At 47.5% G+C, this 24,496-nt stretch overlaps 3 protein-coding genes, 1 long non-coding RNA gene and 1 pseudogene across 6 annotated transcripts; 2 read left to right on the top strand and 3 right to left on the bottom strand.

Moving 5' to 3' along the window:
- Nucleotides 1–276: 276 nt before the first annotated feature.
- Nucleotides 277–1,165, bottom strand: LOC144716070 (putative aquaporin TIP2-2 pseudogene; annotated as a pseudogene). Its single transcript, XR_013584814.1, has 3 exons — nt 1,007–1,165; nt 713–942; nt 277–636 (listed from the first exon to the last, which is right to left on the bottom strand). The product of XR_013584814.1 is annotated as a putative aquaporin TIP2-2 pseudogene (transcript).
- A 172-nt stretch (nt 1,166–1,337) lies between these two features.
- On the bottom strand, nt 1,338–2,348 carry TIP5;1 (tonoplast intrinsic protein 5;1). Its single transcript, XM_078591087.1, has 3 exons — nt 2,222–2,348; nt 1,908–2,149; nt 1,338–1,828 (listed from the first exon to the last, which is right to left on the bottom strand). The coding sequence occupies exons 1-3, from the start codon at nt 2,346–2,348 to the stop codon at nt 1,448–1,450; spliced, it is 750 nt and encodes a 249-aa protein (XP_078447213.1). The 3' UTR covers nt 1,338–1,447.
- Nucleotides 2,349–8,864: 6,516 nt separating this feature from the next.
- LOC144716736 (uncharacterized) lies at nt 8,865–14,919 on the top strand. Its single transcript, XR_013584982.1, has 2 exons — nt 8,865–12,103; nt 14,675–14,919. It is a non-coding gene; the product is annotated as an uncharacterized LOC144716736 (long non-coding RNA).
- Nucleotides 14,920–18,244: 3,325 nt separating this feature from the next.
- Nucleotides 18,245–21,496, top strand: LOC144716733 (uncharacterized). Of its 2 annotated transcripts, none has more exons than XM_078591970.1 (4): nt 18,245–18,956; nt 20,434–20,600; nt 20,671–20,716; nt 20,798–21,496. In XM_078591970.1, exons 1-4 carry the CDS (start codon nt 18,335–18,337, stop codon nt 21,025–21,027), a joined length of 1,065 nt encoding a protein of 354 aa, XP_078448096.1. In that variant the 5' UTR covers nt 18,245–18,334; the 3' UTR covers nt 21,028–21,496. The 2 variants fall into 2 exon arrangements, with proteins under 2 accessions (XP_078448096.1, XP_078448095.1); XM_078591969.1 differs by having other exon boundaries at nt 18,247–18,956; nt 20,659–20,716.
- LOC144716735 (formyltetrahydrofolate deformylase 2, mitochondrial-like) lies at nt 20,972–24,416 on the bottom strand. The gene is made up of 8 exons (XM_078591971.1): nt 24,138–24,416; nt 23,334–23,446; nt 22,818–22,968; nt 22,352–22,425; nt 22,015–22,174; nt 21,362–21,460; nt 21,207–21,293; nt 20,972–21,143 (listed from the first exon to the last, which is right to left on the bottom strand). The coding sequence occupies exons 1-8, from the start codon at nt 24,291–24,293 to the stop codon at nt 20,997–20,999; spliced, it is 987 nt and encodes a 328-aa protein (XP_078448097.1). The 5' UTR covers nt 24,294–24,416; the 3' UTR covers nt 20,972–20,996.
- Nucleotides 24,417–24,496: the final 80 nt, after the last annotated feature.

Below are 24,496 nucleotides of genomic sequence, written 5' to 3'. Positions count from 1 at the left end.
CGTCGGCGGACGGAGATGGGCGGCGTCGGCGGCAGCCGGAGACGTGGATGCCACCGTGGAGTCCACCTGGCTGCCACGGTGGTTATCACGTCAGCAGTTCATGCTCTTTCGTAGTATTTGCCCTTCTATATCTATCTATCTATCTCTCGCCCTCTCTCTATCTCTCTCGTTCTCCAACAGATGCCGTGACGCAGAAACTGAGGAACGGAGAAACAGATACCTCTCCAACTGTCCACCGCAGTTCTTCACTTCATGCGCAGTTCTTCACATCACAAATCAAACAGCGTCGGCGCCCGCCGGCCGAGCCCCGGCGAGGCATTTATACACGAGCACGCCCAGCGCTCCACCAACCAGCGGTCCGACCCAGTACACGCCCTGGTTTCTAAACTCCCCCGAGACAACCGCCGGCCCAAACCCCCGAACCGGGTTCATCACCCCACCCGTCAACGACCCCGTTGCCAGCGCCCCCGCCCCCACCGCCACCCCCACCGCTGCCGCCCCACCCCCTTCTACCATCCCCGTCAACGGGTCCCGTCCTGCGCTCGCCGCCAGCCCCACGGCGAACGTCGTTACCATCTCTATCGCCATCCCCGCTACAACCCCCACGTTCTGGCCCAACCCCGGCACCGGCAGCGCCTGCAACGAGAAAAACTCAAGCCCCAGTTCAAGAATTTCAAGTTTCGCGGCTAAGTCCGGGCGGAGGTCGCAGTACCTCCCCGCCGTTGAGCAGGCTCAGCAGCAGGCACGCCGCGGCCGAGCCCAGCAATTGGGCTGCGCAGTAGAAGACACCGACGGCGATGTTCACGCGGCGGCCGATGACTAGCCCGAGCGTCACCGCGGGGTTGACGTGGCCTCCGGAGACCTTCCCAGACGCGAACCCTGCTACGAATACCGCGAACCCGTAGGCCAGCGCGACTGCTACGTCGCTTCCCGTGTTCTTTCCTGCTCAGCGAGAAAGAAATTATCGAAAACTGAGTCTTCTTCCTCTTAATTTATCTCTCCTTACCGGCGGAGATGACGGCGCCGACGGCGATGAAGATGAGAACGAAGGTGGATATGAACTCCATGGCATAGGACTTGAGAACGGAGCCGTTGCAGACCTCCTCCACCATACCCATCACTCCCAACCCGAAGCTTATTGACCAATACATCTCTCTCTCCCCAAACTAGAGAAGATGAAGGAGAAGAAGACGATGAAATTCAAGAAGAAGAAGACGCTAGAGCTTGGAAACCGTCGTTTATATAATGGCGTTCGAATAACCGACTCTTGGCTTACAGACGCGACGTGGGGCGAACTGTGTGGCTTGCACTTTCAAGATTTTCTAAAACTGCTCGGCTTTCGCAGTGCATCTCCACAATATGCATAGAATTTCTAAAACCCTGACGGGGAATAGGATGGAATGTACAAACATTAAACTGTATTGATTGGTGTAAGACAACAACGGGATTAAAATGGATGAGGGGGAGTTTCTTCTACTCCGGGGGCCTGGGGGGCGGTGGGGAAGAGGACGTGGTGATGGAGCAATGCGGCGATGGTGGACCCGAGGAGCGGCCCGGCCCAGTAAACTCCCTGGTTCTTAAAGTTCCCGGTGACCACGGCCGGGCCGAAGGACCGAGCCGGGTTCATGGACCCTCCAGTGAACGAGCCGGCGGCGAGAACTCCGCTCCCCGCCACCATCCCCACGGCCATCGGCCCAACGACCGCAGCCTTCGGCCGCGGATCCATAGCGACGAGAACAGTGAAGACCAGCGCGAACGTGATCACCCCCTCTATAATGGCCGCTCCGAACCCAGTCATCTCCTGCGCGATCCCCGTCGTCGGCACGGCCTGCAAGGAAAAACCCAGATAAAAAAAACTAAAAGGAAAGAGCGCAGCAAGTCGTAATTCCACCGGCGGCGCCTCTCACCTGGCCGGCGGTGGCTGCGCGGAGGAGAAGGCAGGCGAGAGTGGAGCCCGTTAACTGGGAGGCCCAGTAGAGGACCGCCGTGGGGGGGGTTACGTGGCCGGCGACGGCGACGGCGAAGGTCACGGCGGGGTTGACGTGGCCGCCCGAGGAGCCGGCGGCGATGTAGACGGCGGCGAAGAGGGACAGAGCTTGGGCCAGCGCGGTCGCTAACAGCGGTGAAGCGTCCCAAGGGGCCGCCTTTCCTGCCCAAGATAGAGATTATTGGTGAAGACGGGCTCTTCGGTGCTATGTTACGGTCGGGGGAGGGTGCATACTTGCAGACATGGCGGACCCGACGGTGGCGAATACGAAGAGGAAGGTGGAGATGAACTCGGCTAAGTAGGCTCGGAGGGCTGATGGCGCGACTAACCGGCGGAACGGGCCTCGCGGGTTCGACTCCATTTCTGATATCATCGATTGAGTTCGGAACGAGGATAAATGAATATATACGCCGGAGAGGCGTCCCTTCGACGCGGCTGTTCCCGCTCTAAGGATCGGAATGAGGTTTTGTAGTATTTTAAAGATGTTTTATTGAAATTAAATTAGAAACGATTCTTTCTGGTTTATGTTGGATTCAAATTTAGTATATTATAGTGTGTACTAGAGGATATGTCGGTATGGAACGTCATAGTCCGACCGAACTTCCTCTTCGGTCTATGTTTGAGGATCAGATGGGACGGAAGAGTACCGGAATCACCATTATTCTTTCATCTTATACACCCTAACACTATCTCCCTCTATCCATCTCTCTTTCCCTCTCAATCTCTCCCTTTCCCCTCTTTCGCTCTTTCAAACTCCATCTCTTTCCCTCTCTGTCTCTCAATCTCTCTCCCCCCTCTCTAACTGTATCTCTTTCCCTCTTACTCTGTCACCCTCTCTAACTTTATCTATTTTCCTCTCTATCTCTCCCTCCCTAACTCTCTCTTTCTCTCTCGCTCTCTCCCTTTATCCATATCTTTCTTTCATTCTCGCTCTTTCCCTTTATCCATATCTCTCTTTCACTCTAGCGCTTCCCATTTATCCATCACGCTCTCTATATCAACATCTCTCTCTCTTTCTCTCTCCCTCTCTCCCCTTCTCTAACACTATCGGTTTCCATCTCCCGCTCTCTCTCTCTGTCTCTGTCTCTGTCTCTGTCTCTGTCTCTCTCTCTCTCTGTCTCTGTCTCTGTCTCTCTCTCTCTCTCTTTCTCTCTCTCTCTCTCTCTCTCTCTCTCTCTCTCTCTCTCTCTCTCTCTCTCTCTCTCTCTCTCTCTCTCTCTCTCTCTCTCTCTCTCTCTCTCTCTCTCTCTCTCTCTCTCTCTCTCCCCCTCTCTAACTCTATCGCTTTCCCTCTCCCTCTCTCTCTCACTTCCCCTTTCTCCATCTCTCTAGCTCTATCGCTTTCCCTCTCACTCTCTCCCTCTATCAATATCTCTCTTCCCCCATCTCTAACTCCATCTGTTTCTCTCTCCCTCTCTCACCCTTCTCAACTCTATATCTTTCCCACTCACTGTCTCCCTCTGCCAATCTCTCTATTTCCCTCACTCTCTCCCTCAGTTAATCTCTCTATTCCCTCACTCTCTCCCTCAGTTAATCTCTCTATTCCCTCGCTCTCTCCCTCAGTCAAATCTCTCTATTCCCATACTCTCTCCCTCTGTCAATCTCTCTTTCCCCCTCCCTCACTTCTTCTATCCGCCTCTATCTATCTCCCTCTCACTTGATCTCTCCATCTCTAATTTGATATCATGTCTCTAACGCCCTTCCAGTTCATAATTGCTTTTTTTATCAAGCTTGAGAGATGTAATCTATACTACTATAAAGCAAAGTGGTGTACCCTTCTGGCCTCTGATTGGCTGAAAAGAGAGTGAGATAGAAGAGAGAGAGTGAGAGAGAAAAGAGAGAGAGATAAGCGGTTACAAAAAAACAGTTACAGCAGCGGAGAAAATTTATCCGTCCCTTCGTCGCTCCATCTTTTTATCTCTCTCTCTCCCTTTGTCTCTCCCTCTTTTTCTCTCCTTCTCTTTCTCACGCTCTCTCTCCCCCTCTTTCTCTTTTTCTCTCACTCTCTCTCTTGCGCTCTGTCTCTCTCTCTCTCTCTCTTGCTCTTGCTCTCTCTCTCGCTGTCCCTCTTGCTCTCTCTCTCCCTCTCGCGCTCTCTCCCTTCGTCGCTCCCTCTTCTATCTCTCTCTCTCTCCCTTCGTCTCTCCCTCTTTTTCTCTCCTTCTCTTTCTCTCGCTCTCTCTCCCCTTCTGTCTCTTTCTCTCTCACGCTCTCTTTCTCGCTCTGTCTCTTTCTTTACATTTTCTTCCTCTCTCTCACTCTCTCTCTCTCTGTCCCTCTCGCGCTCTCTCTCTCCCTCTCGCGCTCTCTCTCTCCCTCTCGCGCTCTCTCTCTTCCTTCGTCGCTCCCCCTTTCTATCTCTCTCTCCCTTCGTCTCCCTCTCTGGCTCTTTCTCTCTCCCTCCCCCTCTTGCTCTCTCTAACTCTCCCTCTCCCGCTCTCCCTCTCCCTTCGTCGCGAGAGAGAGAGAGCGAGAGGGAGAGGGAGAGAGGGAGAGAGTGAGAGGGAGAGCGATAGTGAGAAAGCGAGAGAGAGAGAGAGAAAGGGAGAGGGAGACGGAGAGAGGGAGAGAAAGAGGGAGAAGGAGAGGGGGCGAGGGAGAGAGCGATAGTGAGACAGCGAGAGGGAGAGGGGGAGAGGGAGAGAGCGATAGTGAGAAAGCGAGAGGGAGAGAGGGAGTGAGAGAGAGAAAATGGGAGAGAGAGGGACGTATTTTACCAATTTGATTGAAGAAAACAGGCGAATGATGTTCATCCTGGCCTCTTATTGGCTGTACCTTCCTTCACCGGTGAAAGAGAAGGAAGGTTATCGTTTCCGTTCATGGGTTTCCCGTCAGAAATGCTTTTTACAGAAAACACGGTTACAGAAACGGAGCGAAGCGGGGTCAACTGAAACACACGTTCATCAGAAAACGGGGTTCAACTGCTGGGACTCCGATGTTCTCCAGCGTTGTTCTTGTTGAGAAATAGAAGAGGGAGATCGTGAAGAGAGACCAAGGACTGAGTAAGGGAGAATGGGACTAGAAGAAAATCCCTTAAACAAACAAGTGAAATCGTTTACATATTTATAGAGGTTTTGAGGCGGTGGGGAGTAAATATGACACCGCCTATCGTACTAGCCACCATGCCTTCCGCCATCATGACGGCTGTCAGGGCAGCCGCTAGGTCGACATCACCGCCTTCTGTCTCCTCGGGAGGGCGCGACCCGTACTGGAGAGTGTCGCATCAGGTATGGGCAAGGCGCCGCTTTATCATCGGTGACGGTAGCCGTACGTCGCTCCATAAGCTTCTGTGTCTTGTCAGCAACCTTGACGTCGGACGCCTGTACGGCGGTACTCGAGGGCGTCGCATTCTGTTTGACAGGCCCCCGCAAAACGAATGGGGTGTCCACGTGTAGTTTTGAGCAAAGAGTCTGAAAGCGCCTTTTGCCCAAGGGTTTTGTTAAAATGTCTACAAGTTGATCGTGAGTAGAGATACAGGAGATATGAAGTTTACCAAGTGACACTCTTTCTCTGACAAAATGGAATGCTATTTCAATGTGTTTAGTTCGAGAGTGAAACACGGGATTTTTCGTGAGATAAGTTGCTCCTAAATTGTCACACCAGAGAGTTGGTGGATTACCTGAATGTAGACCTAGTTCGGTAAGAAGAGATTCTACCCAGATGATTTCGTCTGTTGCATGTGGGATTGCTTTATACTCTGCTTCGGTGCTGGAGAGAGAGACCGTTGCCTATTTCTTTGAAGACCAGATGATGAGATTAGAGCCTAGAAAGATGAAATAACCATGAGTTGATCGTCGGTCAATTGGATCACCGGCCCAATCAGAGTCACTATAAACATGGAGATGCTCTGAGGCACCTCGAGTATATTTAAGGGCGTACCCAGTTGTACCATTGAGATATCTTAATATGTGTTTCACAGCAATCCAATGTTTTGCTTGTGGATCATTCATGTGTTGGCATGCTATATTAACTGCATAAGCGATATCCGGCCGTGTAATTGTAAGATATTAGAGACTCCCTGCAACTTTACGATAAAGTTTGGGGTCTGGTCTTTTATCAGAATGTACTGATGAATATTCGACACTAGTAGTAGGGGTACTTGTGGGTTTACATGAACCCATATTTGCCATTTGTAAAATTTCGGATAGATACTTAGATTGAGAGAGAAAGATACCATTTGGATGTGGAATCAGTTTGATACCCAAGAAGTACTTGGCACAACCAAGGTCCCGGGCAGGAAAAGTATTTTGCAGTGTTGCAATGATTTCTGAAACAATAGACATATTAGACCCAATAATGAGAATGTCATCGACGTAAACTAATAAAAATAATTGTGAGAGGGGAGAATTTCTGAAAAATAGGGAGGTGTCCGTTTTGGAACTAAGAAAACCATTGCAAGTGAGAAAATCAGAAAGTCGTTTATGCCACATCCGTGGGGATTGTTTAAGTCCATATAGAGACTTTTTGAGCAGAAAAACATGATTAGGATAGGACTGGTTAACGAATCCAGGCGTCTGGCGCATGTAAATAGTTTCCTTTAATTCCCCATGCAAGAACGCATTCGATATGTCTAGTTGTTTTATGATCCAGTTCCGATTAAGTGCAATGCTTAAAAGGAGACAAATAGTTGTTATTTTTTACTACGGGGCTAAACGTTTTGTGATAGTCGATTCCCTCCAGTTGGCTAAATCTTTGTGCTACGAGTCGGGCCTTACATCTTTCTAAGGTCCCGTCAGCTCGTAGCTTGCGTTTGTAGACCCACTTGGAACCAACAACGTTGATTCCAGGTGGGGGTGAGATTAAGGTCCATGTATTATTCTGATGGAGCGCTGAAATTTCAGCGTCCATTGCCTGTTTCCAGGGTGGTGAGGCAAGTGCTTCAATAATAGTTTTAGGTTCACTGTGTACCTGTACTTGGAGAGCGCTTGCTTTATCGAGAATTTGAGCTCGTTCCCTTGAAGAGTGTGGGAGGTCGAGGAGATCGTAAATGTGACGAGTACGAAGTGGTGGAGTAGAGGAAGGTGTACCCGGTGGAGTGGACGGGTATAGAGTTGAATCGGAAGGTTACTCTTGGGTCCTGTCGTGCAGGTGCTGGTGCTGTCGTCTGTCGCCTTCAGAGAGAGAAGGTGCTGATTTCTCGTCGCTAGTTGACTTCGGCACGTTGTCTGCTGAAGGAAGGAGGGAAATTGTATAATGGCTCTCCTCATCCGTAGGTTTGGATCCTAGAATTCCAACTGCATTTAAAGGCTTGTTAAATGATGATGAAAAGGGAAAAATAGTTTCATTAAAGATTACATCTCGTGAGATGTAAAGTCGATTGGTGGATATCGCTAGGCAGCGATATCCTTTATGCATAGAAGAATAACCTAAGAAAACACATTGCTCAGATCGAGGTGAGAATTTATTTTTCCGGCAAGGACAAAGATTTGGAAAGCATAGGCATCCAAATACCTTCAAAAAGGTGTAATCTGGTGATTTCAGAAATAAGAGTTCATAGGGAGACTTATTTGCTAATGCTGGTGTGATCATCTGGTTGATCAGGTAGGCCGCCGTCGTGACCGCCTCATCCCAGAACTTGAGTGGAAGTGAGGCTTGATAGAGCATGCTGAGGGCCGTTTCAAGTATGTGGCGATGCTTGCGTTCACCCGTGCCATTCTGCTCCAAAGTGTGAGGGCAGGAGACCTGGTGTTTTATACCACAAGTTCGAAAATATTTAGACAAGGATTGATACTCACCTCCCCAGTCAGACTGGAAGTATTGAATCTTTGCGGTGAACAAGTTTTCAACCATTCGTTGAAAATTGATAAAAATAGATTGGACATCGATTTTCGCCTTTAGTGGATACAGCCAAGTGTACCTGCTATATTCATCGACAAAAGTCACATAGTAAGAGTACCCGAGGTGAGATACCTGCAGAGCTGGACCCCACAAGTCAGAGTGTATGACTTGAAGGGGGTTCTTCACTCTAAAAGGGTTTGCCTAAAATGGTAACCTATGGGATTTCGCTATGCAACAGGAAGAACACAAAAAGGATGAAATAGTTTGAGATAATGGTAACCCAAAAAGCGAGACAGTTTTTTTCAAAACGTTAAAGGCCGGGTGGCCGAGGCGAAGGTGTCAAATGTCTGGTGACCGTTTCTCGCCCAAAAAAGCAGCTGTTCGTAAAGGAGCAATGCAGTAGAGCCCATCACGAATCGTGCCAGTGAGGAGCAGTTCCCCCGTCGTTCGATCCTTTACATAGCAGGTATTGGGGTGAAATTCAATAAAAACATGATTGTCAGTTGTCAATTTATGGATAGATAAGAGATTTTTTGAGATTTGGGGAACATGAAGACAGTTTTTAAGAAGTAATGGGCGATAGTCATGAGCTGAAGGTATATACGAATGTCCGAAAGATTTAATTGACAAACCTGATCCATCGCCCACATAGAGTTGTTCTGATGGTGCAGCACCAGCCCCAGCCCCGGATACGTCTTTGGAGACGTCACCGTCACCCTCGACAGCACCGGCCGTTCGCGCTCAGCCTGCTCGGCAAGCCTAGGCGACGATATGCACGCCCGGATTCAAATATCCAGGGTAATGGACACCGTATCGCTATCTTTACGTCTTTGTTTTACTCGTTGTTTTGCTTTTAGTCTTCGTCGTTCGTCATTTTCCGACTCATCAAGGTCTCGTGTAAGGAGGGGAGGTTATTCCTATAAGGATCTCCCGCTATCGTTCCGTTGTTTTCCTCTAGTCTCTTTCGTCTCCTTGGAGTCATATGTTAGCTGTTTTAATTTCCAGTGTTTTGTTCTTTTGGGTTTAATGGGCCAACCCCACTCCCCCCCTATATAAGGGAAGCAAGGTTGCCCTAAAGAGGATAGACTCTTATGCATCGTTGAATTTCGAAGAATGAAAAACTTGTTTCCCTCAATGAAGAATTAGGGTTCGACTCCCCAGGAAGCAGTGGAGAAGAAGGGCTCGAGGAAGTGAAAGGTGAGCTTGGAGAGGCCCCCGGAAGCCGCCTCCGCCAACGCTCGCACCCAGCGGTACCCGAGCCGCTGCTGCCGCTGTGTCGTGGCAACCCCTCCAGGGTCGCCGCCACCACTCGCGCCCCGCTCAAACCTGAGCCGCTGACGGCGCTGCCAGCGAGCTACTACCCCATGGCCGCCGCTGCTTGACTTACTGCACCGGACTGCCGTTGTTCGTGCTACCTGGTCCGGTCCGCGCGAATGAGTACTGCCCGTGTGGTCCGCCGGTGTCGTGTTCGCAGCGTGAGCCAGCTCCAGCGCGCCGCTCGAAACCCAGATTGCACCAGAAGACCCCGCTGATCAACCCGTGAAGTGGGCCCCGCCGTGTTGAGGTGCATCCCTAAAGCGCCAAGACCCCCCCGCCTGCCGATCTCCCACGCAGTCCTGCCCGCTCCGAGCTGACTTTGTTGCACCGCCTGCTGACGATCATTGAACGCTGCACCGCGAGTGCCCGTCGCGCGTCCGCCTTGGCCGTCGATGACCGTTGGTCAATCCTGTCAGGGGACCCTTCGCCTCCCTCCTGCGTCTCTGTAGACGCGGCTGCCTCCGCCCCTTGCCAGGAACGTGTGTACCCACCGTGCAGCCACTTCCCTGTCCGGCCGCGGCTACGCGCGGTGCGCCGCGCCCGTCGTTGCTGAGTCACCCGCAAACCCGCACTGACGACGCATCCTTGCCTCTTCACGGTCCTGCCGTACAGAGCGTGCCTCGCCGTCCAAGTTGCTGCCCTCACCGCTCTGCCACGCGCGGTCGCCTACCGCGAGCCTCGCATAGGATTGCACCAGTGGCCGCACCACCTCGCGGCGACCCACTCCCGTGCACCCGCGCGCGCCCCTCGCCACGTCCCGCGCCGCGCCCCTCGCGCGACGCCCCGTGACGCTGATGCGCCTCTCGAGGACGGGTCTGCCCTCATCCCCGCCTCTGACGCCTCGCATGCTCGGGCCACCAACATCTCTCGCCGGCCCCTCCAATCACATGCTCCCTCATTGCCGTCGGTGACCCTGACGCAACCCTCCTGCCCGAGACGAAGATGGACGTTCAGAAGACTATCACCAGGTACGCCGTTCCGACCAGTCTCTTATTTCCTGAAGTATATCTTTCGGTTGCCTCCACCGCGCTCGGGTTAGACGTAGGTGAGTGTGACAGGTCGAGTGAATACTACGTATATTTGAGCGTCATACCTGGTTTGGTACGATTCGGGTTCGCCCGTCCCGTGCGAGCATCCTCCTGCGGGATATATCCCGTTCGGCGCCGTAGCAACCTTGTCCGTCCGAACGAGGGTCAGGAGGTTTACCTATCCGTCTCCGGGCGACCCCGTCGTCACCCGGGAGTCGGCTCCTCCTTCTGCTTGTCGGCAGCTGCACGTACGACATCCCCACCCGTGCATCCCGTCGTAGGTCTTCCCCGTAGGAGACCCATGTCGCACGCCTACTCTTGAGTAGACGACTCGCACCGGCGCTTTCGACACCGAGTACGAACCCCTCGGTGACGACCGGACCTCGTCCTCGACGTTGTCCTGCATCATGTTCTGACCCGGCGTAGGGAACGACATTGGTCAGATTGTGAGGTTGAGCCGTAACGCGATGAGTGGCTCCGCTGTCTGGGTACCACGTTTGTTGGTACGGGTGTGGTCGTGCTGGGGCAGTAGAGCCAGCATACGAAGCAGTGTACCCTTGTGGTGGTCGCCCAAACACCGGAGCTGATTGAGCCGCGGTTGACTGATTCCTAAGGGATCGGCAGTCAGGAGCGCGATGTCCTTGCTTTAGACACAGTTGGCATCTTGGAATAAATCTTCCAGTACGCCCTCCGCGACCACGGTTGTTTCCACTTCTTTGACCCGTGCGGGTGTTGTCGTCGTGGTATGAGCTGGCTTGTTGAGAGTGTTGTGCTTGGACTTGATTAGCCATAGGTGCGATGGGAGTCGCAGCAGCCTCGTCGTCGCTTTCGAAGTTGTCCAGGGAGACCTCCGCTCGAAGAGAAGCGAGGAGATCATCGAAGGAGAGATTTTCGTTGCGAGTGGTGATTCCAGTGCGAAAGGAGCGAAACTTGGGTTCGAGGTCTCGGAGGAAAACAAATTTCACAGTTCTATCAGCAACAAACTCGCAAGCATTGATTATTTCGGCCAGAAGATGGCGAAACTCTGAGATGTACTCATCAAGAGACTTAGAGCCCTTTTTAATGGAGTGAAACCGCGAGGTCAGCTCCATTATCCGCGATTCTGATGCGGAGGATAGCTCGGTGCTAAGCTTCTCCCATGCGGCTGGTGCCGTGACACAGCCAGAGACAACTGGAAGAAGCTCAACACACAGAGATGAAATAATCGTAGATAGTACCTGTTGGTCGCTGCGCTTCCACGGAGTGTTTTCATCATCGGTATCCTCTTCCTCGGGTGGCATAGGATGCGTGAGATGTCACCCAAGACCTTGTGCCTTTATGATGGGCACTATTTGAATCTTCCATACAAGATAGTTGGTCTTTGTGAGCTTGAGTGTAGCAGCAGGAGTGGAGACGGTGGGAGCTTGTGCTTGAAGGTCGCCACCAGGTGGAGGTGATGGAGGGATCGGCATGGCCAAAGGTCGTGGAAGGTTGTCGGTGGAAGCGTTCGCAGCATCGTGATGCTCTGATACCATGTTGAGAAATAGAAGAGTGAGATCGTGAAGAGAGACCAAGGACCGAGTAAGGGATAATGGGACTAGAAGAAAATCCCTTAAACAAACAAGTGAAATCATTTACATATTTATAGAGGTTTTGAGGCGGTGGGGAGTAAATACGACACCGCCTATCGTACTAGCCACCATGCCTTCTGCCATCATGACGGCTTTCAGGGCAGCCGCTAGGTCGACATCGCCGCCTTCTGTCTCCTCGGGAGGGCGCGACCCGTACTGGAGAGTGTCACATCAGGTATGGGCAAGGCGTCGCTTTATCGTTAGTGACGGTAGCCGTACGTCGCTCCAGAAGCTTCTGTGTCTTGTCAGCAACCTTGACGTCTGACACCTGTACGGTGGTACTCGAGGGCGTCGCATTCTGTTTGACAGTTCTCCAGCGTCATCCACGCCGTCGGCAACGTCCTCGAAGCCCCCTTGGATTTCCTCTCGGGCAATGCCTGCAGGTTTCATTTCTCTCTTCCTCCCCTGTTCTCTCTCTCTCTCGATCTCGATCTCTATCTCTCTCTCCATCTCTATGGTTTGCTCTCCCTTCACCTATATCCCTCTATCTCTATCTATCTCTCTCTCTCTATCTCTCTCTATTATATAGATCTCACTCAATCTTTCTCAAATCGTATCTATCTCCCTCTTTCTGTATCTGTCTCGCTCTATCTCCCTTTGTCATTACCTATCTCGCTCTATCTCTCTCTATCTCTCTTTATCTCTCTCTATCCCTATCTATCTATATCGCTCTATCTCTCTCTCTATCTATCTATATATCTCGCTCTATCTCTCTCTATCTCTATCTATCTATCTCGCTCTATCTCTCTCTATCTATCTCGCTCTATCCCCCTCTATCTCTCTCTCTATCTCTATATATCTATCTCGCTCTATATTCCTATCTCTCTTTCTCTTTCTCTCTTTGTTTTTGTGTCTTTTCTCTCGCTCTTTCTGTCCCCAGGTTTCTACTTCAATTTCTGTCTCTTTCTCTCTCTGCTTCTCTCGAAACCCTTTTTCTCTCTCCTAAAAATTGACTGAAACGTTCAGGTCTACGTACAGGCTTCTCTCTCTATCTCCCTCTATTTGTATCAATCTCACTCAATCTCTCTCAAATCGTATCTATCTCCCTCTTTCTGTTCTGTCTCGCTCTATCTCGCTCTATCTCTCCATCGCTATCTATCTCTATCTATCTCTCTCTATCTCACTCTATCTCTCTTGATCTCACTCCATCTCTCTCTATCTCTATCTATCTATCTATCTATTTCGCTCTATCTCTATCTATCTATCTCGCTCTATCTCTCTCTCCATCTCTCTCTATCTATATCTATCTATCTATCTATCTCTCTATCTATCTACCTCGCTCTATCTCTCTCTCTCTCTCTCTCTCTCTCTCTCTCTTTGTTTATGTGTTTTTTCTCCCGCTCTCTGTCCGCAGGTTTCTACTTCAATTCCTATCTCTCTTTCTCTGGTTCTCTCGAAACACTTTTTTCTCTCTCCTACAAATTGATGGAATCATTCAGGTCTACGTACAGGCTTCTTTCTATCTCTTTCTCTCTATTTGTACGAAACCCCAAAATTCTCTCCTGAAAGTTGAAAACCTCAGGTCTACGTGCAGTCTTCTTCCTCTCTCTCCCACTCCCTCACTCTCTCTTACCTTATCTCTCTCTCACTCACTCTCACTCTCACCCTCACTCTCTCTCTCATTGTCTCTCTCTCTAATACTCTCTCTTTCATACTCTCTCTCTCACTCTCCCTTTCTCTCACTCTCTCCTACTCTCTCTCACTCTCTCTTACTCTCTCGCTCTCCCTTGAGCTCTCACACTCTTTCTTACTCTCTCTCTCTCTCTCTTACTCACTCATTCTCTCCCTCTTTCTCTCTCTCACTCTCTCTCACTCTCTCTCACTCTCTCACTCTCTCACTCTTTCTCTTTTTCTCTCTCACTCTCTTACTCTCGCTGGCACTCTCTCTTACTCTCTCCCTCTTACTCTCTCCTCTTACTCTCTCTCTCTCACTCTCTCTCTTCCACTATTTCTCCTCTTATTCTCTCTCTCTCTCTCACTCTCTTCTCTTATTAATCTCTTTCTCAATATCTCTAAGTATCTTACTCTCTCTTTCAATTTCTATCTCTTAATATCTTACAATCTCTTTCTTACTCTCTTTCACTCTCTATCTCTCCCTCTTTTTCAATTTCTATCTCTTTCTCTCTGTACCACAATCAAAACCTTTATTTTCTCACTCCTGTTTGACAAATACCTTCAGACCTCGATTTGCAATGAATATCCTGGGTTTCCATATCCAAACGAGCAAAGCACCTTCAGTTTTTCGATTTCTAAGGGTTCTAGGGACAGATGTCTGCATTGTTGATTCATGTATTAATGATTCGTTTTAGAATGATATTCTAGATTGTTCTTGTTGTTTGTGGGAAATAAATTCCGCTTTCATCGTTATTATCCTATCTGCAATCAAGATTGTTTTTTTCCTCATGTAGTATCCGATCAATTATGATTTTTTTAGTGTTGTTTTTCAAATTGAGTTAACTATCTCTCTCACAGTCTCCAATGAAATTCGTGCGTTGATTGGTCACAGTATATGTCCAGTAATAGTTAATTTTTTTAGATTTTCAAATGGATTAAACAATCTCTCAATCTAATTCATGGGTACAGTAGGCACACCATCTGTCCAATTATGAATTTATTTAGTTTTCAAGTAGATTAAACTATCTCTTGATCTAATTCATGGGTCTATTAATCACGCCATCTGTACAATAGTCAATAATTTATTTAGTTCTCAAATATTAAACTATCTCTTGATCTAATTTATGGGTTGTTTATTCACACCTGTAAAATATCGTTCTATAATGATTGTTTATGCACAGATGTTTGCATTGTTGGTGTTGCACGTACCCCGATGGCATGTTTTTTAGGCGCCCTTTCATCCTTGCCTGCTACAAAACTTAAATCGATTGCTATTGTCCTTATAAATTCTTATACTCTACTTAATTATACTCTACTTTATGGGCGGAACTGAATTACAGAATTTTGTTCGCGGTGGTGGAGGCAAGAAGCTTCCATGCAAAGAATGAATGGGCGAAATTGTAGTATAGGGACCAGGCGAGGTCAGCTCCGCCACGTGTCTTCTATGCTACCCCCCGCATGTAATCCAAACAAAAGCGCCTTCATTTTTTTCCTTCTCCGTCATTTGTCTACAAGCTTCAGATCTGTGTGGTTCGTTTGAGTGGCTGAAGAAGTGATTTTTTAATTATCTCTCAGAATGAGTGCAGCCCTGCTTTCTATCTCTTCTCTCTCCATCCAAAGAGAGCACTACGAGCGAGCCCTAATAGTCCGTATGAAAGGGAGACCAAGTTTAATGGACCTGCTGAAATGGGAACATTATGTTATCCAAGGTTGACTTAATACATAATATATGTGTGGGTCGCATCTATGGAAAGCAGAAGAAGATAAAATTTTCAAATGAGTATCCATGGAGAGGAAGAGAACCTTTGGAAATAATTCATGCAGATGCATGTGAACCTATGAAAACATCATCTTTGATTGGAAGTAGGTATTTCTTACTATTTGTTGATGATTATTAAAGAATGTGCTGGATTTATTTTTTGAAAGAGAAATTAGAGGTATTTGATAAATTATTGAATTCAAAGATATGGATGAAAATATGTGTGGACATACCTTGAAAATTCTACGTACAGATAGAGGAGGTTAATTTTTTGCAGAGAATGTGATGACTATTCTAGAAAAGTTGGCATTCAGAGACAATTTACTGTGAGGATGATACCTCAGCAGAATGGAGTTGCTGAGAGGAAGGACATGACACTTTTTGAAGCTGCTAGGACCATGATGCATGAAAAAAATCTGCCTACTGAATTTTGGGCTGAAGCAGTAGCTGTTCCAGCTTTTATTCAGAATATTCAAAAGCAATAAGGGACATAACACCTTATGAAGCATGGTGTGAGAAGGCACCAATTGTTAGTCATTTATGAGTATTTGGATACATTGCTTATGCTTTAATTGAATAAAGTGAACATGTCAAGTTGGACAAGAAAAGTGAAAAATGCAAATTTGTTGGGTAAAGTAATAAAAGCAAAGGTTACCAATTATATAATCCTTCTTGTCAAAAAAGGTGATTATAAGAAGATATGTCTTTTTACAAGGAAGACTTTTGGGATAGGAGTGAAAAGCCTTACATGTCAAGGAGGAGAAATAAATGCAGAAATAGAAGGAATGAAATGGAGAGAGTATGATTCTATTCTTGATTCAGATAGAGATTCTGGATCAAAAGTGATTGGAGATGAATCATCATCACCACAAAGAAAGACAAGGTTAGTATGAGAATTATATGAAAAAGATAATTTTGAATTTTTTTCAAAGGATGAACCAGTATGTTTTGATGAAACTAAAACAAGAAAGACTGGAAGCATGCGATGGAAGATCAAAGCAAGTGTATTGAGAAAAATGACACATGGGAGCTTGTGGGTCTACCATCTTCAATCAAACCTATTGGAGTAAAATGGGTGTACAAAATCTAGCATTCAGCAGATGGGAGTGTACAGAGGTATACAGCACAATTAGTAACCAAAATTTATGAAAAAAATTATGGAATGGACTATTTTGAAATATTTTCACCTGTTGGAAGACTTTCAACACAGAATTTTTTAATCCATTACAGCTCAAAAATCATGGAAGGTATATCAGTTTGATGTTAAATCTGCTTTCTTGAATGGTATTTTGAATGAAGAAGTTCATGTTATATAACCTGAAGGATTTTTGGTAAAAAGGAAAGATGATAAAGTATACAAGTTGACGAAAGCTTTATATGGTTTTAAAAAAGCACCAAGAGAATGTTATTGATGATTACACTCCTTATTGATCAAGTAAACTTGTCAGAGAAGTGAAAATGAACATACCTCATACATCAAGAAGAGCAAAGTGATATTCTGACTGTAAGTATTTACAATATGATTTATATGGGATCTTCTGATTTTCTTATTCAAGAATTCAAGAACTTAATGATGTCTGAATTTGAGATAACTAATCTTGGTTTACTTCATCATTTTGATATTGGTATTCAAATATTTCAAGATGAAAATGAATATTTATTTCTCAATAGAGTTATGCGACAGAAATGCTAAAAAAATGACTGCATACACTATTCCTATGAATTCGAATGAAAAGCTAACTTTGAATGATGGTATGACTATGGTGGATGTGCAATTTGATAGAAGCATGGTGGGGAGTTCGATGTATTTGACAAATACAACACCAAATATTATGCTATCTGTGAGTTTGGTGTCAAGAAGTTTGAGTTATCCTTCTACTCATCATTTTGGATCAGTGAAAATAGTTATGAGATTAATATATGAAACCAAAGAGTATGGATAATTTTATGACAGATCATCTAATATTTAGTTGACAGGAAATGTATCAAGTAATTGGGCTGGAGATAGAGATGAAATAAAGAGTATAGTGAATTTATGAAATAAAGAGTACAGTGAAATGTATCAAGTCCTCAATTAACTTTATTAAGTGACACAAAAGTAATTAAATTTGAAATATTTTTTCATTGTAATTAGTATAAAATTGACGTATCGTTTGGTTATAGACACTACTTGTTGACAACGGATACATGCTTTCACCATCCTAATTAGTGTTTTAAACCATAAACTTTCAGCTTTGTGGAACAAATAATGTAGGTGCCATATGTGTTTCAATCTACTAAATGAATTTTGTCTTAATTTTATTGAGTGTTTTATTACAAATCTTCATGCTTCACATCACTTTAACGTCAATATTATAGGTAAAATTATCATTGTTCAGTCATCAAATGAATTTCATAACGTGAAAATATTTCACCTGTGAATATGAAAGTTCTAATTAAAATCCAAGTATGATTTAATCTGATTTTATCTTATCATTTTTTAATCTGATTCATAACTGGATCATCCATCGGCTTATTATGAGCTGATTCCAAAAAAATGGTCTACTTTGGATTTATACATCCCAAATTGAACCAATTATCTGGTATACTTTGAATGTCTCTGAATAGAAAGAAGTTACATATTTGTCTCAAATATGGTCAAATATTCCATCTTTAAAAACCGTATGATATATTTCTTGAAACATATTTCCTAAATTGTTTTCAAATGCCAATATCCACTATCCAATGCCACACAATGGAAGATGACGAGATAGAGATATTCCAAATGCTGAGCTGGGACAAGCCTAGAGGTCAAGACGGAGGTAGAACAAATGCTGAGCTGTAGAATACCTCATTTGTAATTATTCTTACTTCTGGGGGTTCCTCGGGTCCCAATGAATAAACAAACCCCTCATATTCCGTCCCCTGCTGATGATCTAGTTTTTCCCCTGCCAATCAACTGTGAATATTCACAAGGCATCTTCCCATCATCAGTAAGTTCTTGATTCTCAATTTCTCATGAGAAACAAGAACACATTCCGGGGATTCATGATCATCAGCCATCCTTATCAAGATCCCAAATGACAATGGGCCACATCCATTTTTGCACTACAACCGTCAACGTCATTATCATCAGCCCCCCATCCTTTCTAATTCTGTTTCCACTCAGACAAAGAACGACTGGCGCAACGTTAATCAAGGAAACCCGGACCCAATATGTAAACATTTGTAACGTACGTCGACGTGCTCAAGCTACAAGGCTATGGAGTCGGCGCGCTTCTGGAGCGGCGACGAGGAAGAAGACGACGGCGGCGACGAGGAAGAAGAGTGGCGGCGCTCCGCCGAGGGCGGCGGCGGGTTTCTCACCATCCCGCCGCCGCAGACGCCGAAAGAGCCGATGGAGTTTCTCTCCAGGTCGTGGAGCCTCTCCGCGGCGGAGATCTCCCGAGCCCTGCTAGCCGGCGGCCGTGGACCGGGCGGCGCCGCCGAGCCCCTCCCGACCGCCGCCGGCGCGGCCCGGCCCCGCGCCAGCGTGCCCATCACGGACCGGTCCGAGGTCCTGCGGTCGATCGGGAGCTGGTTCAAGGCCGGCAAGAGAGAGCGAAGGAACACCAAGGAGCGAGCCAGGGAGGAGAGAGCTCGAGCCCACGCCGGCGTCGCCGTCGCCGCCGTGGCGGCGGCGGTCGCCGCCGTCGCCGCCGCCGCCGGAGACTCGAAGATGACCGCCGCCATGGCCTCCGCTACGGAGCTCCTCGCCTCGCACTGTTTAGAACTGGCGGAGCTCGCCGGGGCTCGCCGCGAAGAGATCGCCGCCGCCGTCCGCTCTGCCGTCGGCGTCCGAACCCCCGGCGACCTCCTCACCCTCACCGCCGCCGCCGCCACCGGTACGAAGATCGTCTCGTCCTCCGTCCCGATAATTAGAAGTTGGTCCAAACCGTCCCGTCCCAAATATTTTAGTCCACGGCCGAGAACCGTCCCCCACATCATGCCACGAATTTGATAAGGGCATAGCACACGTCAAATTCCAGCTATTTGGGATGGTGATTTCGTCAGTGGACGAAAAAACATCCTGTCCAGGACTTTGGACGATTGACGGCAGGGAACGGCACGTCGGGGACAGATGACGACCCGTGACGGGACGGTGACGTGATGTAAGTTTCGTCACGTAACCGTCCCGTCACACATCCTAGGATTTCGGAAAAATCTGTCACATTCGCGTCGCCGTCATGGTTTGCGGCGTCCCCATCACCTACCCGTCACCGGACGGCATCGCCGTCACGTGTGACAAGAAAAATAACCATGCGGAGGAGAGAGAATTGGAGGGCCATATCTCCAATTATCTTTGTACGGCATCCTCTTGGGTGCGCGAATTAATTGAGGGACTCTTCTGCAAAATATCAAGAAATCGAATTAGCAACATCACGCAGTGAAATCTAGCCCGTCGAAAAGCTTAAATCTAACAATTTTTATGTTTTTTGGTCATTTTTAAAAAACCGTCACGGCTGTCATCCGTGACGGACGTCCTGTCACGTCACTCGTTCGAGGCCCTCCGTCACCGTCACGCCACCGTCACACCCAGTTCGTCATCCATCACCGTGACCGTCACGGGCCCCTAATTTCATTACCATCACCGTCACGTCATTCGTCACATTGTCGTCAACATGACGTGAGACGTGACAGATGACGGCTGCCGTTCCCTAATTGATGGGATGGAGAATCATCCGTCCATTCTACGACCATGGACTAAATAACCGTCTCGTCTGGGTCCTTGGGCAGGGGACAGGACGGTTTCTGCGTCCTATGGGAGTACAGTATGCGCCTGAGAGGTCCAGCTGGCTGATGCACATGTTGCACCACCTGTCAATTTCTGAGTGTTCCATGCTGACGCAAGCCCTGTTTAGTCCCGGGACGTCGGGCGGGATGAGAATTTCTTGGACGGCATGGTTTTGGTCAAGATGGGATGTGGGCGGAAAAAATGGGACGGGACAAACCCTGGACTGACCAATTTAGACGAAACTCTAAAAATGCGGACGTAGGACGGGATGAACTTCGTCTTGTTCCTTCTTTGCCCGCGTCCCAGACGATCCAGAACTATAATTCCAGCTAGAGCTCTCAGACATATACACGTCTCCCAAAGGACGCAGAGAACATCCCGTCCACCCCCCAAGGCCCCAGACGAGACGGTTATTTCTTCCATGGACTAATCAGTCGTCCCATCCGGGTACGGCCGGACGATTCTTCGCCTTGTCAATTGTCCGAACCCCTAGACGGGTCGATTTCTTCGTCCACAGGCGACATTACCGTCCCGTCTGCGTCCCTGCACTATACTGGCTTTTCACACTTCTTCCGACTCTTAAACAGCTCTGAGAGGCGCCGAGGCTCTGAAGCTGAGACTCCAGCGAGAGGAGACAGCGCCGTCCAAGCCACGGCGGAGCGCCGCCGCCTGCGACGGCGAGCTTGTCGAGCGCACCTTCAAAGGATCGCTCCAGCGGCGGCGAGTCAGCGTCTACCTCAACAAGAAATCCCAGGTAGGAACACCGGACGACAGATGACGGTAGACGGATACAGCGGTAACTTGTCCCGCAGGTTATCGTGCAGGTGAAGAGCAGGCAGGCGGGGGGCACGTTCTCGAAGACGAAGAAGAGTATGTGAATATTGCGGGTAAAGAGGGGGGAGAGGTGGATCAGGATAACTGACGTGTGCTGCGGTGTATTTTACCGGTCAGGCGTGGTATACGGGGTCTGCGGGGAGATCGGCGGAGGAGGAAGCTTCGGGCTGAGGACGGCGAGCGGGCTGCTGGAGTTTCAGTGCGAGACGGAGGATTGCCGGCGGCGGTGGACGACGGCGGTGGCGGCGCTGCTGGCGCGCGGCGGGAAGAAGAGCGAAGAAGAAGACGAAGAACAAGAAGAAGAGGAACTAGGGTTTCAGAAAACGACGGTCTTGGCCACTTCGTAGGGGAGAACGCGAAGCTCGCAGTAGGATCTTATCGCCTTGGCCAGGCACTGCTTCTCGAGGTTCTCTGATTTCTGCACGAAGCTCCGGAGATTGTCTCGGTGGGAGACTCGCTCTACCTGCGCGTCGGAGGCCGCACGATGATGATCGGACGGAGGAGATTGTGAAAAGGGGGGTTTTACCATCTGTTCGATGATTGGACCCTCGTCGAGGTCTTCCGTGACGAAGTGGCTGGTGGCGCCGATTAGCTTCACCCCCGCGTCGTAGGCCTGGCCGGAGATTTGCACAAATCAGAAAGTTTCAGAAATTTAGGGTTTTTTCTTCTTTTGGGTTCGACCTGTCTGGAGGGATTCCCCCCCTTGAAAGAGGGAAGAAGGCCGTGGTGGATGTTGATGATGTCCTTGCCGTAGCACCGCAGGAATTTTCCTGAAAGAATCTGAGAATTTCTAAAATGTTTAGGGTTTTTTTTGGATGATGCTGTCAAAATCATAGGTTTTTCGCAAAGATCAAAACCTCATCTAAAGTTGGCAATGTTGACCACTTCTGTCAACATCATCAACTGTAGACTTTACTAATTTTAGTTAAACCTTATTTAATGATGATGAGTTTGGCCAACATCTGAGAAGATTAAACATTTTAGTTCTACTTGCAATGAGAATTTTTAAAATGTTTAGGGTTTTGGGTTTAGGGTTTTGTTATTGACGATGATATCAAAATCATCACACATGAATGCATAGGGTTCCACCCATGTCAACAGTTGTGCCACTGTCATCCTCGCAAACGGGTTGATTTATCACCCTGCATATGTTTATCAACCACAGGTTGAACCTTGAAAGTTTTTAGCAAAGATCAAAACCTTATCTAAAGTTGGCAATATTAACCACTTCCGTCAACATCATCAACTGTAGACTTTACTAATTTTAGTTAAACCATAATTAATGATGATGAGTTTCGCCAACATCTGCAAAGATAAAACATTTTTAGTTCTACCTGCATATATCTGGCGAGTACAAGGAAATCAGAGCCGACTACCAAGTCAAGAATCTCGTCTTCCCTCTTGTTTCCTGGTGTTGTAGGCAGGTAATGGTAAGGAATGCCATTTCTCTCCAGGAAACGGATGACGTGGGTGTTCGGATCTCGCTGATGGTTGCTGCGGTAACAAATCCGGAAGAAATCAAGAAGAATTCAACCTTCAATCAGGAAACAAAATTGGGGCCTGAAACTTCAACTAGAGGCGATCCAGTGATATGAACAGGAAGCCTGCAATCTTTAATCTCTGCAGTGCCCAACTACTGATTCCTACCGGAATTGCGTTATTGGAATGTACCTGATCACACAGTTGATATGAACAGGAAGCCTTCCATCTTGCCATCCGTGAAGAACATCAATCAGGCAGTGATCCTGGAAGAGATTGGACATGATGAGACCTTGTGCCATTACTTTGGTTTTGTGTCATTTATGTATGGAAAATTTGATGATTTTAGGGGAAGTTGTGACCTGCTTTTAGACATGGTCGTTCTGTTCTTTTGGTGCGAATTTGTGCGAATCGTTCGTTCTGTTCGGTTTTCCGAACAGAACAAAAACGAATTCGAACAGAACATCGGACAGACCCGTGTTCTGTTCTTTTGTTCGCTTTGTGCGAATTATAGTCTAATTTTGTGCGAATTTTAGCGAATGTACGAATTTGGTTCGTTTTTGAAAAAGAAAAAGAACAGAACAAAGAACAAGGGCCTGTGCGGTTCTGTTGTGTGAATTTTGTGTTCGTTCCAAACGAACAGAACGACCATGTCTACCTGCTTTGAGGCAAGAACAGCGATCTTGAACTTGGGATCCAAGTCAGGGACGCGGACGATGGATTGATCGGCGTTGAACAGTTCCTTGATCTTCAAGAACTCGATTTCCATGGCCTCCCGAGGCCACTTTGCCTGATCAAAAACGAACTCACTGCAGGCTCACAGTTCAATACACTGGAAATGATAATTCTCATAAATTGGAAATAAGCAAAGCAAGCAGCAATTCCTTTTAGGAAATTGATTTTTAAGCTGCTTGATCATTCCATGTGAAAATAATCAAAGCAATAGAAGTTGATAAATGCGAACTGATGATATCAGATCAAATAAAGACAAAAAAAGAACCAATGGTAGTAGAAAATTGTCTTATCCTCTTCAAAAATAAAAGATTGATCTAACCAATCGAGAATTCGGTGGATGAAAAAGATTTGAACAATTAATGCTATCGGAGATAGAAAAGAGATATCGATTGATACCAATTTATGAGAGCAGAGGAAAAATAAAGACGAAAAGTTGGACCTGCGAGAGTAAAAAATTGGCTTATCTTCAGGAACAAACACATCAACGCCATGAATATTTCCTCCGCGCAACGCGATGCACTCCGTAATCTTCGCCACGATTCCAACCGCGTCCTGCAGCCCACGCAAAAACACAACAAATTGACAAAATCAAAAGAAAGAAACCCACGAATTTCCAAATTTGGGACAGAGAAATCCATGAATTCATAAATTCAGAAGAGAGAACGCCTCGATTTCACAAATCCAGCAGAGAGAGAAAGCCACGAATTCACGAATTCAGGAAAGAGAGAGAGAGAGAGAGAGAGAGAGAAACCCATGAATTTACAAATTCGGGATAGAGAAACCCACAAATTCACAAATTCAGAAGAGAGGGAAACCCACAAATTCTCAAATTCAGAAGAGAGAAACCCACGAACTTGCAAATTCGGGATAAAGAAACCCACGAATTCAGGAAAGAGAGAGAGAGACACCCATGAATTTACAAATTCAGGATCGAGAAACCCACAAATTCTCAAATTCAGAAGAGAGGGAAGCCCACAAATTCTCAAATTCAGAAGAGAGAGAGAGAGAGAAACCCATGAATTTACAAATTCGGGATAGAGAAACCCACAAATTCAGAAGAGAGAGAAACCCACAAATTCTCAAATTCGGAAGAGAGAGAAACCCACGACCTTCAAATTCGGGATAAAGAAACCCACGAATTCACAAATTCAGGAGAGAGAAACCCACGAGTTCTTCATCATCAGCGTCGAAGAACGCACACAAACTCAAATAAATCTCAAACCAATCTCTTGGGAAAGCGCACCGGGCAGCGAAAGACGTGGATTCCCAACGTGCCGCCGGAAGCTTCAGTAGAAGACGAAGAAGAACTGGCGGTAGAACAAGGCCGAGAAAGCGCGCCGATTTCCAACGCACTTCTACCGCGATAAGAAGAAGAGACGAATCTCCTCAGAAGCAGCATTGTCGCTTCGCCCTTCCTTCCCTCCCTCGCTCCCGCAGAAGTTTGGGAGGAGAGCGAAGAGAGGGAGGAGAGAGAGGAGAGAGAGATAGAGAGAAACAGCGCGAAAACGGATGAGAACGAGAAGGCTCAGAACGTCGTCAGAGGCTGAGAGCTCCGTTATCGGATTCAGATCTTCATGGGTAATTGGGTATTCCTCCAGTTTT

This window comes from Wolffia australiana, chromosome 2 (assembly GCF_029677425.1).
Source record: "Wolffia australiana isolate 7733 chromosome 2, ASM2967742v1".
NCBI classification, from domain to species: Eukaryota; Viridiplantae; Streptophyta; class Magnoliopsida; order Alismatales; family Araceae; genus Wolffia; species Wolffia australiana.
The sequence above is the reverse complement of the archived record's forward strand: the minus strand, read 5'-3'. Positions and strand labels throughout refer to the sequence as shown.